General features: G+C 35.5%; 1 protein-coding gene across 1 annotated transcript in view; it reads right to left on the reverse strand.

The window, feature by feature from the left end:
* The window catches only part of TRPM3 (transient receptor potential cation channel subfamily M member 3), a 236,995-nt gene that overhangs the window by 78,203 nt on the left and 138,379 nt on the right, over window positions 1-20,413 (reverse strand). Inside the window, exons 6-8 of the mRNA XM_010725728.3 lie at window positions 13,117-13,330; window positions 10,280-10,404; window positions 2,498-2,669 (exon numbers count right to left, since the gene is read on the reverse strand). Coding sequence (XP_010724030.3) covers window positions 2,498-2,669; window positions 10,280-10,404; window positions 13,117-13,330 — 511 coding nt within the window. The remainder of the gene's footprint in view (window positions 1-2,497; window positions 2,670-10,279; window positions 10,405-13,116; window positions 13,331-20,413) is intronic.

Below are 20,413 nucleotides of genomic sequence, written 5' to 3' on the forward strand. Positions count from 1 at the left end.
CTATCTATCTATCTATCTATCTATCTATCTATCTATCATCTATCTATTTATGATCATTAATGAATAATTATACTTTCCCAGCCAGAGAACAAAAGTTTGACGCTGCCAGTGTTTTAACTCCATTTTAATGCTTACCACTGTAAAACAGCAAACAAGGGCATGTATGCACAGACACAATCCTGTTCAGATAAATATCCCATTGCAGCATTGACCCTGCACACACGAGACCAAGAACCTCTTCTGCTCTGCTAGAACCAAGGGTAAGGAAGGGCATCAAAAAGTGACCATCTGTTTGGCTGACCTAAGAGGACAGGTGGTCCTTCTCTCATCCATATGGTCACCTTTCCATTAACTAGAGGCAAAACAGCACTAAATCACCTCCTTTAAAAAGAGAAGAAAGTGAAACAAGGCATAAACAAAGAACTTCCTAATCCTTGCCGTGCTAGTAATTTTGCTTGCTGAAGCTATAATGTCATTCATAATAGAAAACATAAAAATTCTGAATGTCACAGAGACAAGCTGTACAAATATCACCTGCAATCCTCTTTGTCTGCAGTTCTTTCATTTTTCTGATTTTGAAGAATTGTTGAGATCTGAGTATTTTTGTATTTACAAGAGAGTGATTTGGCAGGAAGAGGTTAAATGCTAGAGTCAGTCTGTCGCATGGGAAAAGGCAAAAGAAGAGGAACACACATACTCTTGGGCATGGGACCCAATGGGGAAGGGGGGGTTGCAAAGAGAAATCAGAAATGAGAAAGCCTTCCTTTGTTGTAGGTTTTGGATGAGGTCAAGAGTGCTAACAAGATTTGGAGTTTAGCCACTTTTCAGTAGATAAATGTTTCGCGTAAGTCTGAATTAAGTTAAATCTCTGAAGAGATTTATTTTTTTAATATGAAGCTTCTCTCAACAACAAAAAAATTATGCTGTGAACCACATATGCTGACAATTTTCTTATAAATGTCCCATTTATAGTCCATTTTCCTACAGTTTTACAACGTCATATATACCATTTTCAAGTATGAATCTCCTGTTAGCCTAGGCTTAGATCACACTATCTCCATCTGCTAAGAACTCACAAAGACACAACTTAGAAAACATACACACTTGAGCATACTCACAAACTACTGAGAAAAAGAAATTTTACACTGATATCATAAAACTAAAAAGCCTGGACTGCTTTCATTTTGATTTACTGCTGCCTCCAATCGATTCACACAGTGGCGTTAAAAAATCTAAGTAGAACAATATTTTAGTTTAAGCAGAGTTTGCATTCATGATACAGAAAGCTTTATCAAGCCCTGCTGAAATGCTAGTTTTTGTGCATCATGTCGTGCCCGCCTATAATTCATTATCCTCTGATACCTGAGTAATTAGATGTGTTTCCTAATCTTGTTCCAATTTCAAGTATTTGTTTTACAAAAAATATCACCTTTTTTAGCCTCAAAATTGCACGTTTATGGAGAGTTTTGAAAAAAAACTGTTATAGTGCCACTTTCGAAAAATGAGTTCTGTTTTCATTCCTAAAGGTACTTTATGCAGGTACAATGCTGCTTGCCTGGACTGAAGGTCTTTTCCAACCTAAATGACTCCATAATTCTAAGACAGAAAGAATTCTACCTGTCAACTGTGGAGCTGAAGATTTACTCCCTAAGTAAGTACTAACTTCAATTTACAGAACTGATCCTTTTCTCTTTTGCTAGCACTAAGTTTGTACTAAGTAGAAGGAAATAATTATAACAAAAATAAAAACATCCTAAAAGAAGTAAATGTCACATCTAAATTAAGCTTTTGTAACATTACAGAAAGAATAATATCAATATTGAGACATTATATTTTATTTATTTACAGGATCACCTGGTCTTATATTCTGTCTCTGGCTGTAGTCAATGACAGCTGTCTAAGAGTAGTAAATATAGTGCAAACACGGAGTAACACTTCACAACTTTACAGGGTAACACTCTCTGGCTCTAAATATTGATGACTCTGGGCCTACTTGAGTTGTACAGTCATTTCTCCTTCAACTTTTCTGTGTACCACAGAATTTTATACGTCTGTTCATCTACAGACATTCCAAATTTCAAAGATTTTGTCACAAAAAGCTCTTTTTGTCACTCTTCTCTCTATCTTTACTGGATCGCCTCAGTGGTCTTTTCCAACCATAATGACTCTATGATTCAGTGATTATGAAATGAAGGGACCAGAATTGCATATAGTTTTGAGGAGATGGGGGTTACCAACCATTTAAGTCAAATCAGAAGAGTTTTGTCAAATACTGTTTGAAACTTATCAAAAACAAATTCATTTATATTTTTGTGCTGCAATCTTGCATACACTACTCCAAAATCAAATTGTATTAGCTTTGTTCATCATTACTTGCTCATCCATCACATTAGCTAGTAGATAGTGCTCCCTGAAATATACATAAATTACTGCCTATTTCTAATTATTTTTTTATGTAATTGTAATTATAAAACAGTATAAAGAAAATGTTACTCACGTGTATTTATCTTCTGAAGTGAAATGTGCTTTTCCAGCTGTCTACGAAGTTTCACCTCTGCTCCATATTTGCCAGTAGTGCCATTGTCAGCCAAAATGAAATGTGAATGCATACTGTTGAGTACTGTCAATTTACTCATGGGATTGGACATTGTCTGGTATGGTCGGACCACCTGCAATTTGGAGACAGAGTGAAAAACAGTACTAAACAGAAAAGGTCTCTGAATTGTAGGAGTTATCACACGCTAGTTGACAAGATGATAAAAACAAAATTGTTTGTGAAAGACCACTGAATTTTTGTACTTGAACACTGCAGTCTTCTTTCTGCAAAACAGAAAATAACATTTGCACTTAAACCTTTCCACACTTACAGTGGCAAATGATGACCTTTTAGATGTAGACACTGCTTAGAGAGTTTCCCACTGTAATCTGTTTCACTGGTATCAGTGGACACTGTTCTGGAAGCAAGTCCAGCTAATGAATTCCAAAGGTCCCTATGAACATACACATGATGTACACGCTCTTTGCTCCTGCTTTTCAATAGTGCTTCCATTAGTCTTCTTGTCTTCCAGTTGAGGTCTTTGATTCTTTCTTCATAGGTCCCAGAAGTACTATGTCTCTGTTATAGGTCACTGAGAGCCACCAGCACTGGAAGCCGTTCACAGACACTCCAGAATAGGTGAGTGCCACTCTTAAGAGAGGTGTAGACATGACATTACACCATATCTTCAATTTCTTTGTGGAAAAAAAAAAGACAGCTCATGACAAGACAGTTAACTGCATTGACAGTAACTTCATAAAGTTTTGATTCAATGGAGAATCTGCAACACTTCCTTTGATTAATTTGTGTCAGAAGAAGCTTTTTTGTAGATAAGCAGATTAAATTGCTGCAATTCTATCCTATGTATGGCTTCCAGTCAGAACAAAGCTGGTCTATGTTTGGTTTTCAGCTACCTTCGTGGATTTTCAGTGACATGTATAAGGATGCACTAATGTGACTTAAGAATTGCCGTTGTGTAGAGGGCTTATGGCTGATCAGTCAAAGACATTTGATAGAAATACATTTCTCCACAGTTTTTACATGTCTCCATTTTGAAAGACAAAATTCCTTGCAATCTGTAACATGAAGCCCTGGCTAAAGAAATGCTGACCTGACATGTTATAAAACTTATCTCTTCTATGCTTCTTCTGCAAGATATTTTCTTCAAACTCTAGCATTGTACTTTAGGGAAATCTAAAAAAATCTTATCCTATTCAATGTACAAAACTATTTTATCATATTTTGAGAAGAGACTACTTGCAGACAGAAATAAATTAACTTACTATTTTTTATAAGATTAGATCCCATTTTGTTGTTCAAAAGAGTTATCTAATTGAGAAATAATTCTTTATAAAGATCATGTATTAGATATTCTTTGGTCAGAGATACCTTTCTGTCTGTTTCACTTGGGATTTGTTGCAGCACATTGGTCAACTCATTCATGGCAAGGGGAAATAGACAGATATATCCAAAACTGTTGCACTCAAAATACTTACTAAGCTATCTGTCCTGAAAAGGCTCTGAGAAGACAAGAGGGCAGCAGCAAGGCTGTGTGCTCTAAGGCTGCGGGAACAGGTGTTTCTTTTGTACTTTTTCTTTTGGTATCCCATTCATAAAGCATTTATTCTACAAGGCAGTACAGCTTAACATCTATCAGTATGCTGTTAGAAGATGCTTGTTAACTAACTTCTACACACAAAAACCATGTCTCACATGCTACCATCAGAAAGATGAACCAAAGGTTCTTTCTCACACAAACAAAATCTAGCTGAAACAATTACATGCTAAGCAGTTGATACCTGCTCTCTCAAAACGGAGGGACAAGGCAGCAAGATCTGGCAGAAGAGGAACGACTTGAGTTGCCAGTTTATGTTTCAATCACACTAAGGACAGTCAGCTGCTATGAATATAGTTTTACTGAAGAGCTGTGTTTTTTCCCCAAGAGCTATGGCTCAAGATTTTATACAGTATAGCTTGACTTGATTTTCTAATGAGCTGCAGCACCAAAGACTCCACATACTGACTTAGTAATGCTCCTTGAGGGCAGAGTAGAAGGTTTTGCTTTGGCTTTGTGTTTGATGATTAACTGCAAGGTGAATCTTATTTATAAAATCTATTCATTGGAAAACAAGAATACAATTATTTTCAATTGATCTGTTCACAGCATGTATAGTTGAATAGCTGAAAATCCTTTTTTAGTACTGAAGTTCACAAACCACGTGATCATGATTAAAGGATAAGTAAAATCCTCAGGAAGGCAACAAAATCTTAAGCTTTGAGGTAAACCACTTTACTGAAGCACTCAGCAGACTTTCAGTTTCTCACTCTTGCAGTTCCCATACGTTTGTTCTTTCAAATCTCTTCCATTTTACAGGCAAGATAAAAGGCTGGAAAAAGTTTAACTTTAATCTCTTCTCATCCTCTTTGCAGTCTGAGAAGAGAGAATAATTTTCATCCTCTTTCCACATGAAGAGGTGGGAATAATGTCCCCTGGCAATTTTTCTGCAGAGTTAAAGGAAGCGTTTATGCTCAAGACAACCCTTCTAAGAACAGGATAACAACTGTGAGAGCAGCATGCTGTGATGCAATAGCCACACTGCTCAAGGTGAGGACTCATTCCCTGTGCTGTCAATAGTTGAGGAGGTGGACCAACTGCAGTGCTTGTCTCTGCCTCCTGAGGAGACAATAAGCTTGGAATAAAAGCACTAGTACACTTCTTTTACATTTCCCACAGGCACATGATACTGAGCATAGAGACAGTGCCTTCAGGTATATCAAAAGGGACAATGACAAAAAATGTAATACAGTAATTAGTGGCGGAAGAGAAATGAATCAGGTGCTGGGGGGCCCAAAGTGGGGGACAAGGGGAGTCACTGATATTGACTGGTAACCTGATGCAGTAAAAGACTCCCCTGCTTGTGTCTTGGCCTGTACCACACCTCCTAACACATTTCTCCATCAGTGTCGAAGCATGCATGTGTCATGCAATCCAACACACAAATCTAGATGCAGATAAGGCATTTACAACAAACTCAGTATGTTCAGTATAACGGTGCAAGGAGAAAGAAAGATGCAAACTTTGCTTCTGAAAGACTGAGCAAGAGTTGTTCAAATTATGCTTTTTGTGATGCCCCACTGTTCTGGGGTACTCCAGGGAACAGAACAGTTCTTGGTTTAATTTAAAGGATCCCAGGAGAATCCTTGTCCAAAGCCTCTGTATATGCTACAAATATTACTGTCCCCAGCTTTGCCTCAGGCATGCTTCTCTCACTGTAGTTTGCAACGAGAGCTGAATCTCCCTTCCCTACACTTTTCCTTAGGGTAATTATCTTCTGGCTCAAACCTGACATGAGAAAGAGACTCTGATGCTTTGACACAAGACAAAAGTCATAGTGAAATGAATTTGTAAACTACTGATGGTTACCTATAATCTTTTTCCAGAATTCTATTTAACTACAAGTAATGTATTTCTTTAAAAATAGAAAAATTATCTACCAAAGTAAGTCAGATCTTGCCTAAAATTTGTAACTTTCACTGTTATTCTGAAATCTGCAGAGTAGTTAAAGCAAAGATGAATCTTCCTTACAGTATAAAACAGAGATGTGTGAAAGCGAAAAGGAAGTCTCATGCTGTTTAAAAGAGTTTCATGCTGTAGTCTAACATTATTTTGCAGACGTACTAAGTAAAAATGAAAACATGTAACCTCTTTAATGCATAAATGAATATTTTTTTCTGATTTAGATAACCTTTAGTCATCTCAAGGAAGATGGTGTTATTCTGAAAATGAAAGGCACTTGGTTCTGGCACAGTGGTACTCAGCTGAAGTTATTTATAATGGGGTATTTACAGACGAGATCAGTTAGAAAGGAGTGAGCAGAACCTGGTGTGATGGTGAAAGTAAGTCTTTCTCAGTCAGTCTGGCTTAAATACCTAGTAAAGAATCCCAGGTCTGTAAGTTTTCCACATCAGACACATTTTCTTCATTTCCAGTTTGCGCTAAACTTGTCATATAACTACAGACATGCCTTACCCATGTCCATTGTTATACAAATAAGTGACTCTGTATGTTGTATGGCAATCTCATCTGTAAATTCCAACATAATTCTGAAAAAGCGTTCTGTTATTAGGCTGTAACTTTCAATAATTAAGTTTTAAACTTTCAGTAATTTCCTGGTGATACACTACAGTAAGTAGTCTTTGTCTTTCCTGAATAAGCTGCCCAGTCAGTTAATTTATTGTCCCAGTGATTTTGAGAAGTTCATAACACTTGACTTCAGACACTGTTGTGATGCAGCCTTCCAAAGTGCACACAACCTTCCAGCTTTGAAATATCCTCTCTATTCCACCATCCAAATGAATGCTGAAAAACTTAAAATATTAGCAAGTAGAGCAGGACTACTGAGATCTGCTATACTGTTTGAGCACTCTACAGAAGACTTTGTTGATGACATGCTTTCACATCCAGTTAAAGTTATAAAATCCAACATCTGTGCTGATATAAAAAATGGTGGTTATGAAAGTACAGTTTTTAATAATTCTAGACACAGACTGAGAAAGTCAGGTTCTATTTTTTAGCAAGATAAATACGTAAGGTTGGATTCAACCAAATATAGGTCCAATATAGGCCTTATATGAAAGGAGACCATTTTTACTTTTCATTTTTATGATGTCAACTGTACAAGAGAGTAGACTTCAAGTAACAGAATACTCACTTGTGTACTTTTTATTTTGTGCTTTTTTTTCCCTTAATGTTCTGAACAAGTCCATAAAGAATATCTACTAGTGACAATGATGCCATTGTAAGCATCTGAATTCTAAAGAGTAAAAAGTATAATTTATTTTGGAACATGAAAATGGTTGTATATATATATATATATGGTAATATTTGGTAGAGTGTTATGTACATACGTAGTAATCTGCTGTGTGAAAGTATTTTTCTTTCTGTTAATACATTTTTGCTTAAATACAGTACTGTTACTTATTTATGCTACAAGTTTAAAGAGAAGGCTTGTATTTTGCATTGTGTGCTCTGCTGCAGAGATTTCAGCTGACCACAGATACTTTCTCTTTACTGAGTAGAGCCTTTGATAAAAATTATAAGTATTCTACCTTCTCCAGAACCTCTGGTGAGTTTCATTTTGTGCCATGCACTCACTGCTGATATTCAAATATATCTCCTCTGATATTCAAATATCAGAGGAGAAATATGGGAAGAGAAACTCATAACTCACAAATGAAATGCATAAAAAAAGGTAGAAAAATTAGGAATTTCTTCTTACGTTAACCTGCTGAATCTACACATGAAGAGATTCTTATAGCAGGCATGGAAGAGTGGGTAACAGGTTTTGGAGTGATTTGGCATGGCAGCACAGGAGATCAATTTTACCTTTTAATGAAATCAATAAGAAAAAGGCTTTTTGTTTTCAAACCTTTAATCACTAATCCAAGGCATTCTACTTGAGGTCATATACTAAAGCACTGCTAAAGATCAGTGACATATCATATTGCTGGGGAAGTTTTTTTCTTCACTAAGTTAAACAGTAAAAGCATATATTGATTTGAAACTGAAATAATAGCTTCTCTGGACTAAAAAATGAGACTTAGTTGACTTCACAGAGCAAACAGCAAGTAATGAAATCAAAGCACTCCTAATCCAGACACTGTTCCTACTGTGGTGATGAGCAATTAAAGGGCTGAACAGACTCTGCAAAGGAAGACTCAGTGACATGCACACTACAGAGACTCACAGACTGCGTTTCTTTAGATGGAAAAATGGCTCCATGTGTAAAGGGAAAAATGGCTGTAATAGATTCCACAAGATTAGCAAGCAACATTACTTTCTCAGCTTTTGTATTAGAAAATTGGAAATAAATCAACAGTCTAACTTTCTTTTGAGTGCTTTGTTTTTAAATTAGAATCTAAGTGTGTTAAGCTAGGCACCATTTTCTACTGTTTTGCTTTTACCATATCAGAGTAAGATTAGTCTCCTCTGGGACTTTTAGCTGTCAAAATAACAAATAACAAACAACAGTAATATTTTGCTTAATTTACTTGCCCATTTATCTTCATGAGTCTGAAGAGAACCCTTTGGCTACCCAAGAGGTGACTGATTTGGCTGGTAAATGTAACAAAACTTCTCAGCTATGACTTCAGTCATGACACAGGCCAGAAAAGTGTTGGAGAATTAGCAGAAGCACAGCTCTGCTGATCAAACCTGTTGTGCCACAAAGCATGGAGAGGCAGCATGTAGTGGGGCATGTGCACTGGCAGAAATAAACTCCTCCTCTCCACTAATATTCCATGATTATTTTCTGTATCTGATGCTGTTCCAAGCTGTGAGGGTATGCTTTGACAACACCCCAGTTTTGATCATAATTTAACCAGACATAGAGCATATAGGCATAAAGCCATGTTGATGCTGAAGTTCAACAGGCATTTCACTATTGCCTGACAGTTTTTTTCCCCCATGCAATCTTTTGTGCCTTGTGTGTTTTGCTTAATGACAGTTCATTTTATATTCCTGTGGTAATTTATATTCCCTCTTCTTGGTTCATTTCACAGCATTCACCTCTAATGAGCCAGTCAATACAGTGCACTTTGATTTTCAAAACACTTGCTCACCAAGTGTTTCAAAAGAAACTGCATACACTGAAAATTCTTTGAGGGTTTAGTAACTGGAAATTATAGAGAAAAGGACGGAAAGTGTTATGAAGGAAAGGTTATTTTTTGCAACAACTAATCACTAAGAAGATTTAGTAACAAGTAGCCTACCTCAAAATGAGTCATGTGGAGTTTTGAGGTTAATGAGTGCAAAAAGCTTGCAGACAATTCAGTGATCTATGAAGAGTTTTATAATGTAGCCTACGAGATTATAAAATTGAAGACGAAATGCAATATTAGTAAGCATAAAGCTTACATGTCTAATAGAAAGCAGTAACACTCAAGATGCCTCAGTGTTGCGTTATTCCACCAATCAACCTTTTAATGGAAATATCAGGGGTCACAGAGCTCAAAGGAAAAAATTCTATTTTGTCCACCATAGATATATTTTAGTACTGTTCTTGTTACTGGTGATAACTCTCTAATTGTAGCTCCAATGATGCAATCATGGCTGCACTCATGGAAGACTTTACCTAAAAATGTTTGCTTCACTTCTTTTTTTTTAACTGTTATTCCTTTCTCTATGATGATAACACTAAGTATTTTTGATTTATCAGAAGCCACTTCAAATGAAGGTAGTTAATTTTTCTGAGTGACAGAGAGATGGCCTGTTAGAAGGTAACTGGTGTTATGATTCACTGAGGTTTGATCTCATGGCCAACATTTATAAGATTTTTCTCAGTTGAGGTAATAAAAAGTAATAGGATGGAATATGTTGCATGGGAGACTGTCAGTAAGCATGAATATAACCAATACATTATAATACCGCTGCAAAATGGATCCGACTTCAAGCTTTCCAATGCATAATGATTGAAAGATGAAACTTTAGTACATTTTCTTTGTGATTTATTTTAAAACAAAATATATGTTCTAGAAGGTACTGCAAATTTCTATTTCTTGACCTCGTTATTTTTGTTGTTGCTATGTCAAAATTGTTATTACCTATAGTGGAAGCTCTGGGTACCTACTGATTTTCTGTTGTTGCAGACATTAATTCTATAAGAAGTTCAGGATGGAGAAAAAAGGAAAATAACTGCAAAATTTATATATATTCAAGGTTATCTCTGTCCACACAGGACTTACATCTTTGCCAATCAGATCTTCTTGATTTTCCACGATCCCCCAGGGAGCTATACCAATGGTGCAGATCTTCCCTCTGGATTTTGAGGCATGATCTTTCAGTGCATCTCCAACATGTCGAATGACTCCTGGGGGAAAAGGCATAAAACAGAGATTTAAAAATAATGATACTTTTGCTCATTTTGGTATGGATTTATATGTTATGATATGGTAAGCACCCTAGGGATCTCCTATGCAACGGATGAAGACAACTTAATGCTTGTCAGTGAAGATATGAATATTTTTTCACTGATAACTGTTAAAGAAATATTATATGTTTGTTTTATCTAACCTACAAAATTATTAAATGAGGTAGCAGGAAAAATATTTACGCAGGCCTAGAAATAAAAAGAGAAACAATGAGAGCTGACTGTAACTTGCTTATCTGTACTTGTGTTCACAAATGCACATGCACGCAAACAGACTGTGTATCCTTCCCAAACATAGAAGCAAGCACAACAATGAAAAAAGAAAAGATTGCTTGTATGCTTTTGATGCACTTTGTCAGTGTTCCAGATGTATCCTAGTGCAAAGGACATAATCCATTCCTCCTTCATCTCCACAAAATCAGTGTTTGATCCGCATATCAATAATTTATTTGTTTATTTATCTATCTGTCCATCCATTTGCTTATCTGTTGCTTCCAAACGCACTGCGGCAGACCTTTGGATTTGCTCTGGTTGTTATCTGTTACTCCGTCTCTCCATTTGCTTCTTTTTCTGATTCCATGAATTCCAAAATAACTGGATTGTAAATGTAACAGTCACACAGTAGGTAAAATTCTAGTCAAGCTTATCTGCACTTTAAATGAACCATATAAAAAATAAAGAGACAAAACATTGAAGTCCTTGAGCACGTTTCCTTCCTGTGGTTTAAAAGGAAAAAGAAGCAACCACTCTCTCCTAATGAATCAGCTATAATTTAAACTATAAGCCAGAGTATAAGAAATTCAGCTATTTAAGATAATCAACTTTCAATATAGGATGAATATTCTGAGCAGCTTGTTGAAGTTATGTACTAATCAGGTTTATAGTTAGATAAGTACCATCCCTGGCACACTTATTCACAACATGACGGAAGCTTTTCAGGATTTTTCACTTCTCCTTGAGAGAAACCTGATGTAAAAAATTCAATGTGAACAGAACTGACTAGATAGAAAAAATCTTAATTTTTTACAATGTCACATAGAGATAAAACACTTAATTTTCACCTATGTAATTTTAAAACCTAGACCTGAAGCAACCTGGTATTCTGCAACGTGATTCAGAAGTAGCAACCGGAGGTATTCAAGAACACAAAATTATGCCTTTTTATAATAACATATCACAACTTGAAGTTAATTGTTTTGAGTAGGTCGCTTTAGATTACACGAAAAAAAATTCAAGAGTGACAATGTTGACATTTCTGATTTATTTGCACTGTTTTGGCATTCACAACTATGATGCTTTGAAAAATTAGTATTATGCAGTCATGTGTTTGCTAAATGCAAATGCTGTATTTGGTTCTTGCTTATAAAATTTCTGTAGGATGATTTCCAGTGTTTATGTGGTGTGTATGCTGCAGTGATTGTACAATTTCTACAGTTTTCTAATATGTTTTTAAATTAAAAACTTGTCTGTCTTTGCAATGTCATCACGACAGTATTGGGCAAATAACACAATTATCACCACAGTAAAGTGGTAAAAATTTAACCTGATTTTCTTCCTTGTTCTGCAGAGTCATGAGGGATGTTGCCTATACGTGTATAACACAGATATTTATTTATCTAACAGACCAAAAATTATGTCTCTTCTTTTCTATTTATATTGCTGATGTTATAAAACCTACTATTGTTTTAAATAGTAAGCTAAATAGCCCAAGACTTTCATTTAGCACACATATTCAAATACATAGCATTTGATTCCCAGAGTATTAAAACTAATGCATAGAGTGATTACAACATATTCCATAGACAGTAAGAGGATACACTCTGTGGGATTCCTGAAGTAAAAATTATAGTCTTGCTGTAGCAAATAAGAATGGCAAGAATTGACAAGTACATCAGTCCTGGCTCAAAACTTTTTGCACTTATCTTTAGCAGAAATCTTTGTTTTTCTCCTGACTCTCTTCTCTACTCTGTCTCCTTGCAGGGAGAATAGCTGGGAAGCTAATTCCCAACATTTATTTATCTAGGGAACTAGGTTTAGCAGATTATTCCCCAAATTGATGTGCTGTCTCACAGAAGAGTTGAGTCAGCTGCTATCTTGGGTTCTTAGAAGGCCCATATGGTATGTTACAGATGTATTTAACTTTGAATACAAATGGCAATATTATCTCCCTTGCTCCAGGGGTAATAGGAAAATATAGGTCTGCAGGAAAGGAAAAAGTAATACTTATTCACAGTAAAGTTTTCTATCACAACAACATTTTTTTCCTTTAGCATTTCAGATCGTCTTAAAACAGAAAGTGAAATATCTTTTCTGGACAAATGTTTTTTGTTTTATGCAATATAAGTTTGGCTTCTTGAGCTTCTGGTTAGTATTCTGTCTCTGTAGGTGACTGTTGATCTTGTCAAGTCTTCACTACTAATATAATTGCCTTACAGGAGGTTTTATTTTCATCTCCCCAGTGTGTTTACCTGCTTAAGTAAACCTTGTATTCCTTGGTAGCTACCAGACTGGTATAAACTTGGCATTTTCATATTTACACATAGTACCATCAGCACTAATAAAATAAAACATGCCATGTTTACCTAATCTGATCAACCCTATTTTTTTTTTTTCATAGATGCCACTGTGACTTCATTTCAAGGTTGCTGTTACCTGTGTTTACTCCTCCAGTGAATATCCATGCTCCAGTTGTCATAGCAGCCTTAATGAGGCCTTTCCCAAAGACTTGCTTGAGCTTTGGCTGAAGTTCAAAATTCTGAAGTCCCCCATGCACAGAGATGAGAAGTTTTGGGAGCTCAAGCTGCCACTCTTTGGTCATCAGGTGCAGAAGGAGGTCAGGTTTTGTGTCAAAAGACACGCGTACATACTGCAGAAATAAGGGCAGTAGTAAAGAAAAAAAAAGACTGGTTATACTGAGTGATGCCTAATGTATATTAGCTATGCTCAATAGAACACAGAAAAAAAAGGCAAACTTCATGATAAAAGCATTAACTAATTGCAAAGTTGGTAATTTTTGCAGATTTTTGTAGAAAACTAGGCTACTAGGAATAATGGAACACTCTCAACTCACAGGCTGGATGGTTATCCTTTTAGGGAATTGTATCTGTATGCTTAACATTTAATAGGTATATGTCTTGAAATTAATGATTCAGAAAATGGAAATATTTGAGTAGTCTGACAAAAACAACCCAGTCACAACTAAATTTGCTTGTATCTTATTTTGAAATTAACGAAATCAAACACTCAACACAGGAAGTAACAGAAACAAATTTGGTTATTCAATTACATACAAGTTTAAACTGAGCAAGACTATGAAAAATGTACTTTTCAAATGAAAAAATGCTGTCTTATGACTTACAGACTAATTTGCACATATTCAGAAATTTGCCTGACAAAGCATAGGCCCCTTAAAATTACTCTAAAACACACTTAGACATTTCCAGATCTTGGCTCTTCTGTATTGCATCTGCATTTTATCCCAAGGGAGAATATGTCCATCTGTGTGCGTGTGCTCAAAGGTAGCAACTGCCTTCAAATTCTCTATAGTCCCACTACAATGCACACAGACCGCTCTCTGCCTGGTAAGCCCTTCTCTTTTGGGTTCTTTTCCTCACTCTTTCCATTGCTGATGTATGAATAGTTTCACAAAACTTGTACCACAGCAGATGCTTTTTTGATTTTTTTTTTTATAGAGCACCAAAGGCTTATAAAAGATGATATAAAACCTTTCTATAGCCTACAAGATTTAGAAGGGCCACCTTTACCAAAGTAGGATATCAAAAGCCAGTAACCTATCAAATGTCTCTTTGAACCAATACGTATAGAGTTATTTCAGGATTCTTTCCCCTGATGGTTTGCACAGCCATCAGGTACATTACACAGGGACCTTTGTTTTCAGCTGTAGGAATACCCAGATTTATATTACTCATTGCAGCATGACAAATAACATGATATCCACATATATATTGTAATTCCTTTGTCCCTTTTTATCACGTCTAATCATATTTATAACCATAAGATTGTTCTGCTTCAGTAAGCACATGTTAGTAAGGTGGACATCTTTCCAGTTGAGTAAGAAATATGGACTCAACTTTTTTTCCAGAAGAAATTGATAATATCCAGGTTTCTTTGCGAGAAAAAACGAATAGCCATTTTCTGCTTCATTTCTGGAAGCAGAAGCCTATTTGTGCAAATCACCTGAGGAACGCAAGTGGGACATAGCAAAACTGAAAGATGAATATGAACTTGTGAATCTATATTTGTCCCAGTACATCAGTAATGTTTTCTGTAATTGTCATGCACATTCTTAACAGCTGCAAGACAAACAGCATACACTAATGATGTTTGACATGGTGTATGGTACTCCTGAGCTTCTATACGCTAACTGTACCAGCAGCAGCTACCCATACAACTACCTTCATGGGAAAATCTCACTGATCAGATCAAATGGTGAGAGTAATGGTTTTGATTAGGATTCAGGGGCTGCCAAAATTTTAACACACGGGAGAGGTGTTAAGTGACTTAATCCTTATTCCCTTTGCCCTGACCCTAGGGACAACCAACCCTGCAAAGTGCTACTACTCATTAAACTGCAGGCACTGACAGAGAAACATCATCTGTGTACAAAAACACTATCCTGGTCTAAGTATGGAGATTATGTTGTGGTATCATTGCCACTTCAGTGTGTTTCTGGGAAAGTCAGACTGTGAGCTTTAAGCAGGTAATTAGACAAATTGAATTCATATCAGTAATGACCAAAAGAAACTTTTGGAAAGCACAGGTCACAGCGTCATTCTGTCTGCTACTAAAACGAAGGTACCAGTGACATCAATTGTATATTACATAATCCATCTAGTAACTGCTTTTTTGACTTTTTAGTGTCTTTTTATACCCTGACAGACTTGACTGATGTCAACATATGACCATAAAATGAAAGATCACCATGTTTGTCTTGCCCACTCAATACCAAAACTAGCATTGAGGCTGTCAGCAAGAGCACCATTTAATGCCAACACTTGTTTCTTTTTTTTATCACATTGCTTCTTGAAAAATAACCATGCCTACTGCCCATCAAACAGCCAAATGTTTGCAAGTTGGACTCCAGTGCCTTAGGGTAAAAGTCAAGGTTACTGAGTGGTAAAAATATGACTGTTACTCAAGAACTGCCATCTTCTGAAAGTACATGGTGCATAACAGCTGATGAGAGTCACAGGAAGGAGAAAGATTCAGAATAAAGCCTGATTTTATTTTATTTCATCAATGAAAATATCTTCAGACAACATTCTGTGATCTGGCAGGCAATCACACACTGCTCTTCTGGTTCTCTTTGATGCGAGCAAAGACTGGGTGGATATTTCCCCTGTTTCAGATAAGATTCCAGCACTGCAGGTAGTTCTACAAGCTAAAGATTGATCTCTCAAAGTGTAACTTTCACAGAAAATAAGTCTGACCTTTTTCTCACTAAATTCAACAGCAAAACTGTAACTTAGAGCAAAATCAAACTGGCTCCTTGTAAGTTAATTTTCTCCTTAACATCTGAAGGCTTCTCTAAGTTTCACTAAACAGCCAGTGGAAGGAGCATCATTGATTTACATGGCCTTTGAACAGACGTCTTTCTGTGTTATTCTCCATTTTTCTTCATATATGACACCATCTTTTGAATTCTGTTAAATGCCCTTTGAATATAAATTCAATAACAAAAAAAAAAAAAAAAAGACTTGGTACTTTTTTTCTGAGTTACACAATTTAAAGGATTATCTCTACATTTTTCACAACACTCATGGCTCTTAATGTGCTTTTTACACAGCCTTGACAAGACTCAATACATTTGAAAAGCAAAAATACACATTTATGTTGTTGATTTCTTAACATCGTTATTAAAGTATATGTGTGAAAAATCCATATATAAGAAAGTCTATGAGAGAAACATATGCTTCAGAATTCTATTTATGTACTTTAATGATCCTGTGATCCATAAGAAACATTAAGCCCAAAGTATTATTGGAATGGATTTGATTAGGAGGAAGTTATTAAAAAGTACAATGAAAGAATTTAACTCACTGAAGTTCTTCAAACAACCATCTTCTAGGTAACCTTGAAAAACCATTTTAAAGGAATTTTAAAGTTATAAGAATATTATGTAAAGCTGTTTTTTTTTTCCCCCCTATGGAAGGGCAGGTGCTAACTTTTAAGAACTAGTTAAGTTTGGTCATAGGTTCAATGCAAAATGCATCACAGCAAAATAGCCTAAGCTAGTGAACTAATGAGCAGAATGTCTCTGTTTTGAAATCATTCCAATTATTACCCATAATTGGAATGCATTCTGTCATGTCACTTTAATAATTACTCTCAGAATCAGGGTAATAAATTGCTAATATATGGTTAGAGGAAATCATGCGTGCTATTTCTTAAACTACTAACTGCCAAGTGATACAAGAGGATTAGATTTTATTAATCACTTTTCTCTCTCATTTCTTTTAAATTGACTGATTTATTGCAAAGGCTATTGAAAAGGTTTGTGTATCCCCATATCTTTCTCTGTTCTCACCTGTACATGAAGATAACTTTTTACAGTTGCCAGAACTGAAAGTTGGCCATAAAACAATGAAACATGAACAGCAAAGTCATTAAATGTTTTTCTTAAAAGTTAATGGGATGAGCCGCTTGTAAAGAAAGCAAGAGATGATTGATAAAAATCTTAAACTCTTAAAATTTTTTGCAGGATCATCCGTATTTACAGGAAGTCTGAAAGAAAGGCCTCTTCAGTAGCTGATCTCATTAACAAATATTATCAAACCTCTGCTATATGCTTATAATCTGTTGTACTCTCATCTGTTTATTGATTTAAATATCTTAGTGTAGTCTCTCTGGAGATTAACAACTCAATTGTATTAGCAGAATTCATTCTGTTTGAGAATTTTTGTTTTATATGTTTTCAGAATCAAAATCAATGGCATAGTCAATCCTACTGGCAACAGCAATCTGAAATTCTCTTCACTGTTTCATTCCAATCTATATCTGATGTTAAAAGTTTTTCCCAACTAGAGACATTATTTTTAGTAGTCTGGTGTCAATTGTTATAAGTTTGTACTGCCCTTTAAGCTTGAAAGTATGTGTGCAAAGTAATATATTTTAAATGCAAAAAAATGTATATTTTCCATCAAATTCATATATGCATTAATAAAATCCAATTCTATTATTTTCAGTGGAGGAAATAATTATCTGTCGGTCTTATATCTACTGACTTGTTGCATGAATTAACTATGGGTACTAGTTCCCAATTGCAAATTTGAGGTTACGGTTGGTTCTGTTACAAAATACCATCTCATTTCTTGTAGCCTTGATTCAGAAAAAGCTACTAGATTTGCTCTTTACACAGAACAAGATGGTGCTCTTCTGTTCTGTGTTTATCATGCTTAAAAATTTCAGGTATAGGCATTCATTTCAGGATAATAAATAAATAAATTTCTTCCCTGAAGCTCTGCTTGATCTTGGTTATCTTGCTAAATCTTGCTCATTTATAAGTTTATTCTTTTAGGCAATAGGCATATAATTAACCTACTTCTTAATGTGAATATTAGGAAAAATCAGCTTTTATGCTATAGTGATATTTGATATCCAGTAATTAGAAAATAAATAAGTAGTCTATTTTTAGAAAAGAACAAAGATTCATTTTTCATGTTGTGTTGCGTCCAATCCTTCCCTCCCTCCCTCCTCCACTTATGTTCCAAGTTTACTGCTTTTGGGTTTTGAAATGTGGACAGAAAAAACATTTGTTTGGTAAGTTTGTTGCTTATTATGGGAAAAATCTTGTGTCCAGCAAATTCAGACAGAAGTCATCTTTTTTCTGTTAATAAAACTGCAACAGCTAGCTAGCCAGCTCCTTGACTAAAATCTAGCCCACAATAATGTGTGTGGTACTGAAATTATGATTGTAAGGACATCTTCACACTATTTTTAGTGATAAACACATTATAATATAACAAAGTTTGATTTTTATTAATATTATTATTATTAACCAATTAATTGTCATTATTGTTCATTATTCACTCCTTATTTGTGCTTTAGACATCACTGATGTTACCCAAATGGGATACCCTCTCAGAGATTTTTAGTGAATTGCTAAATTTGAAGCACTTTTCCTAATATCAGAATGACTGAATTTCTGGAGCTTTTGAAGAGATACTTAATTTACGAAGAATTCTGTTCCTACACTTCAGGTGTAGGATCATAGATACAGCCATCTTCCTGATTCTAGAACTATTAAGATAAATCCAGAGTTTTTCAAGCAATAAATGTTTCATCTATAGCTTTCCTTGAATTTTTAGTTATTTAGATCTCTGATACTTTTAACCTGCTTCTCTTCTCTTTTCCAAATACTTCATGGTCTTATTTTTCTTTGTTTGAAGTCCTGACTGCACTCTGCATCAAGGTTTTTCTGTTGTTCACATTGACTTTGTTTTATTTCAAATATATTTGTTTGAGCACATGGCATATACCTTGAAGCATCTCCCGTTCTCTTATGGTACCAGAATCCCAACAGACTGTAACACAATTAATATCAACACCTTCCCTAAACTCCTGATTAGTACAAAGCTACTCTAAATGCCTTGGACAGTTTGTTGCTTTAAAGAGCTCTTCATGTATATCACTCAGAAAGTTCTACTGATTTCTCTCTCATAAAGCACTTATAGTAATGTAATCATATACAGATAATAGCATGATGGCAACTACTTCTCTGAAACTATCTCAGTTTTTTTGAAAAGCATTCTGTTTTATTCTCAGTCTTTGTGAAGATACTAACAACATAGTTTGTTTCATATTGGTGCCAAGGAAGTTGTCAATTTGTTCAGTCTAAATGTTATTTGCTCAATCATATTCTCTTATTAGCAACAGCCTTGCAGATTTTTAGGTCATTATTTACCAAGTGAACATAAGATGTCTATGATACTTCCAAAAAAATGACCTAATTTGCTATTTGTTTCTTAGGTCAACAGTGTTTTCTGGTTTGCAATAGCAGAATCCATCCATTTGGGTAAACAGAACTAATCATCCAAGTAATATTTCCATCTCTATCCACCACATACACATCTGAGCAAAATACCAGGCTCTTCATAGTGCAGTATGGAGCCTGCCATCTATCTAATCCTTCTAATTACAACAGTCCTGAGAATTCTGCAAGGAACTACTCACACAAAGAAGATAGCACCAGGTTGCTGGGCAGGTTATTCTGGAGAGCACCTGTGGGTTCTGGCTCTCTGCTCACAGCTGCCCAGAGCTCTGTCTCAGCCATAGTATGCTAGATACAGCCTTGCTTTTGATTCCCAAAGCCACAGGAACTGCAGTTTAGTTCTAGCCAGATACTTCTTTTCATGTAATGCTATGTAGAAATACATGCATAGGTCATTGTGGACCCTGCAAACTTCTCTCACTTAATGGAAAAATGCATTCAGAATAACTTATAACTTTGTATTACTTCATAACAATGTATTAGGAGTGAGTCACAATGCAGACCTCCTTGATCAAGGAAACTTGTAGCAGAAAAAGTATTTCTCAGTTCTTTGCTTAGACACTGGTAGGCCTCTTATTTCACTGAAAGATAAGCAATTAAGTCCAAATGGTCTATCCTTCAACATATGTCTGGAGGAGCTCTCTGGAAATCTATCTCAAATTTGTCAGCCTTGCAGACACACCCAGCAATGGGAAGCCACAGCTGAATTCTAAAACATTCAGAAAAAGTTAGGTAGGGAGTCACTGAAAGAAAATTAAGATAGCTGCATGCTAGCATGTCTTTAGTTATTACAAAAGTAGCCCCTTTTATGCTGCCCTCTAGCTCTTACAGCTCCTTCTGTTAACCAGTTGTTTGGAACACCATACATAATAACGTATCGTGTATTCTAACACTAAATAATAATTCTAAGTGAATTATTTGTTTAATATTTGGGAATGT

Source organism: Meleagris gallopavo, chromosome Z (assembly GCF_000146605.3).
Source record: "Meleagris gallopavo isolate NT-WF06-2002-E0010 breed Aviagen turkey brand Nicholas breeding stock chromosome Z, Turkey_5.1, whole genome shotgun sequence".
NCBI lineage: Eukaryota > Metazoa > Chordata > Aves > Galliformes > Phasianidae > Meleagris > Meleagris gallopavo.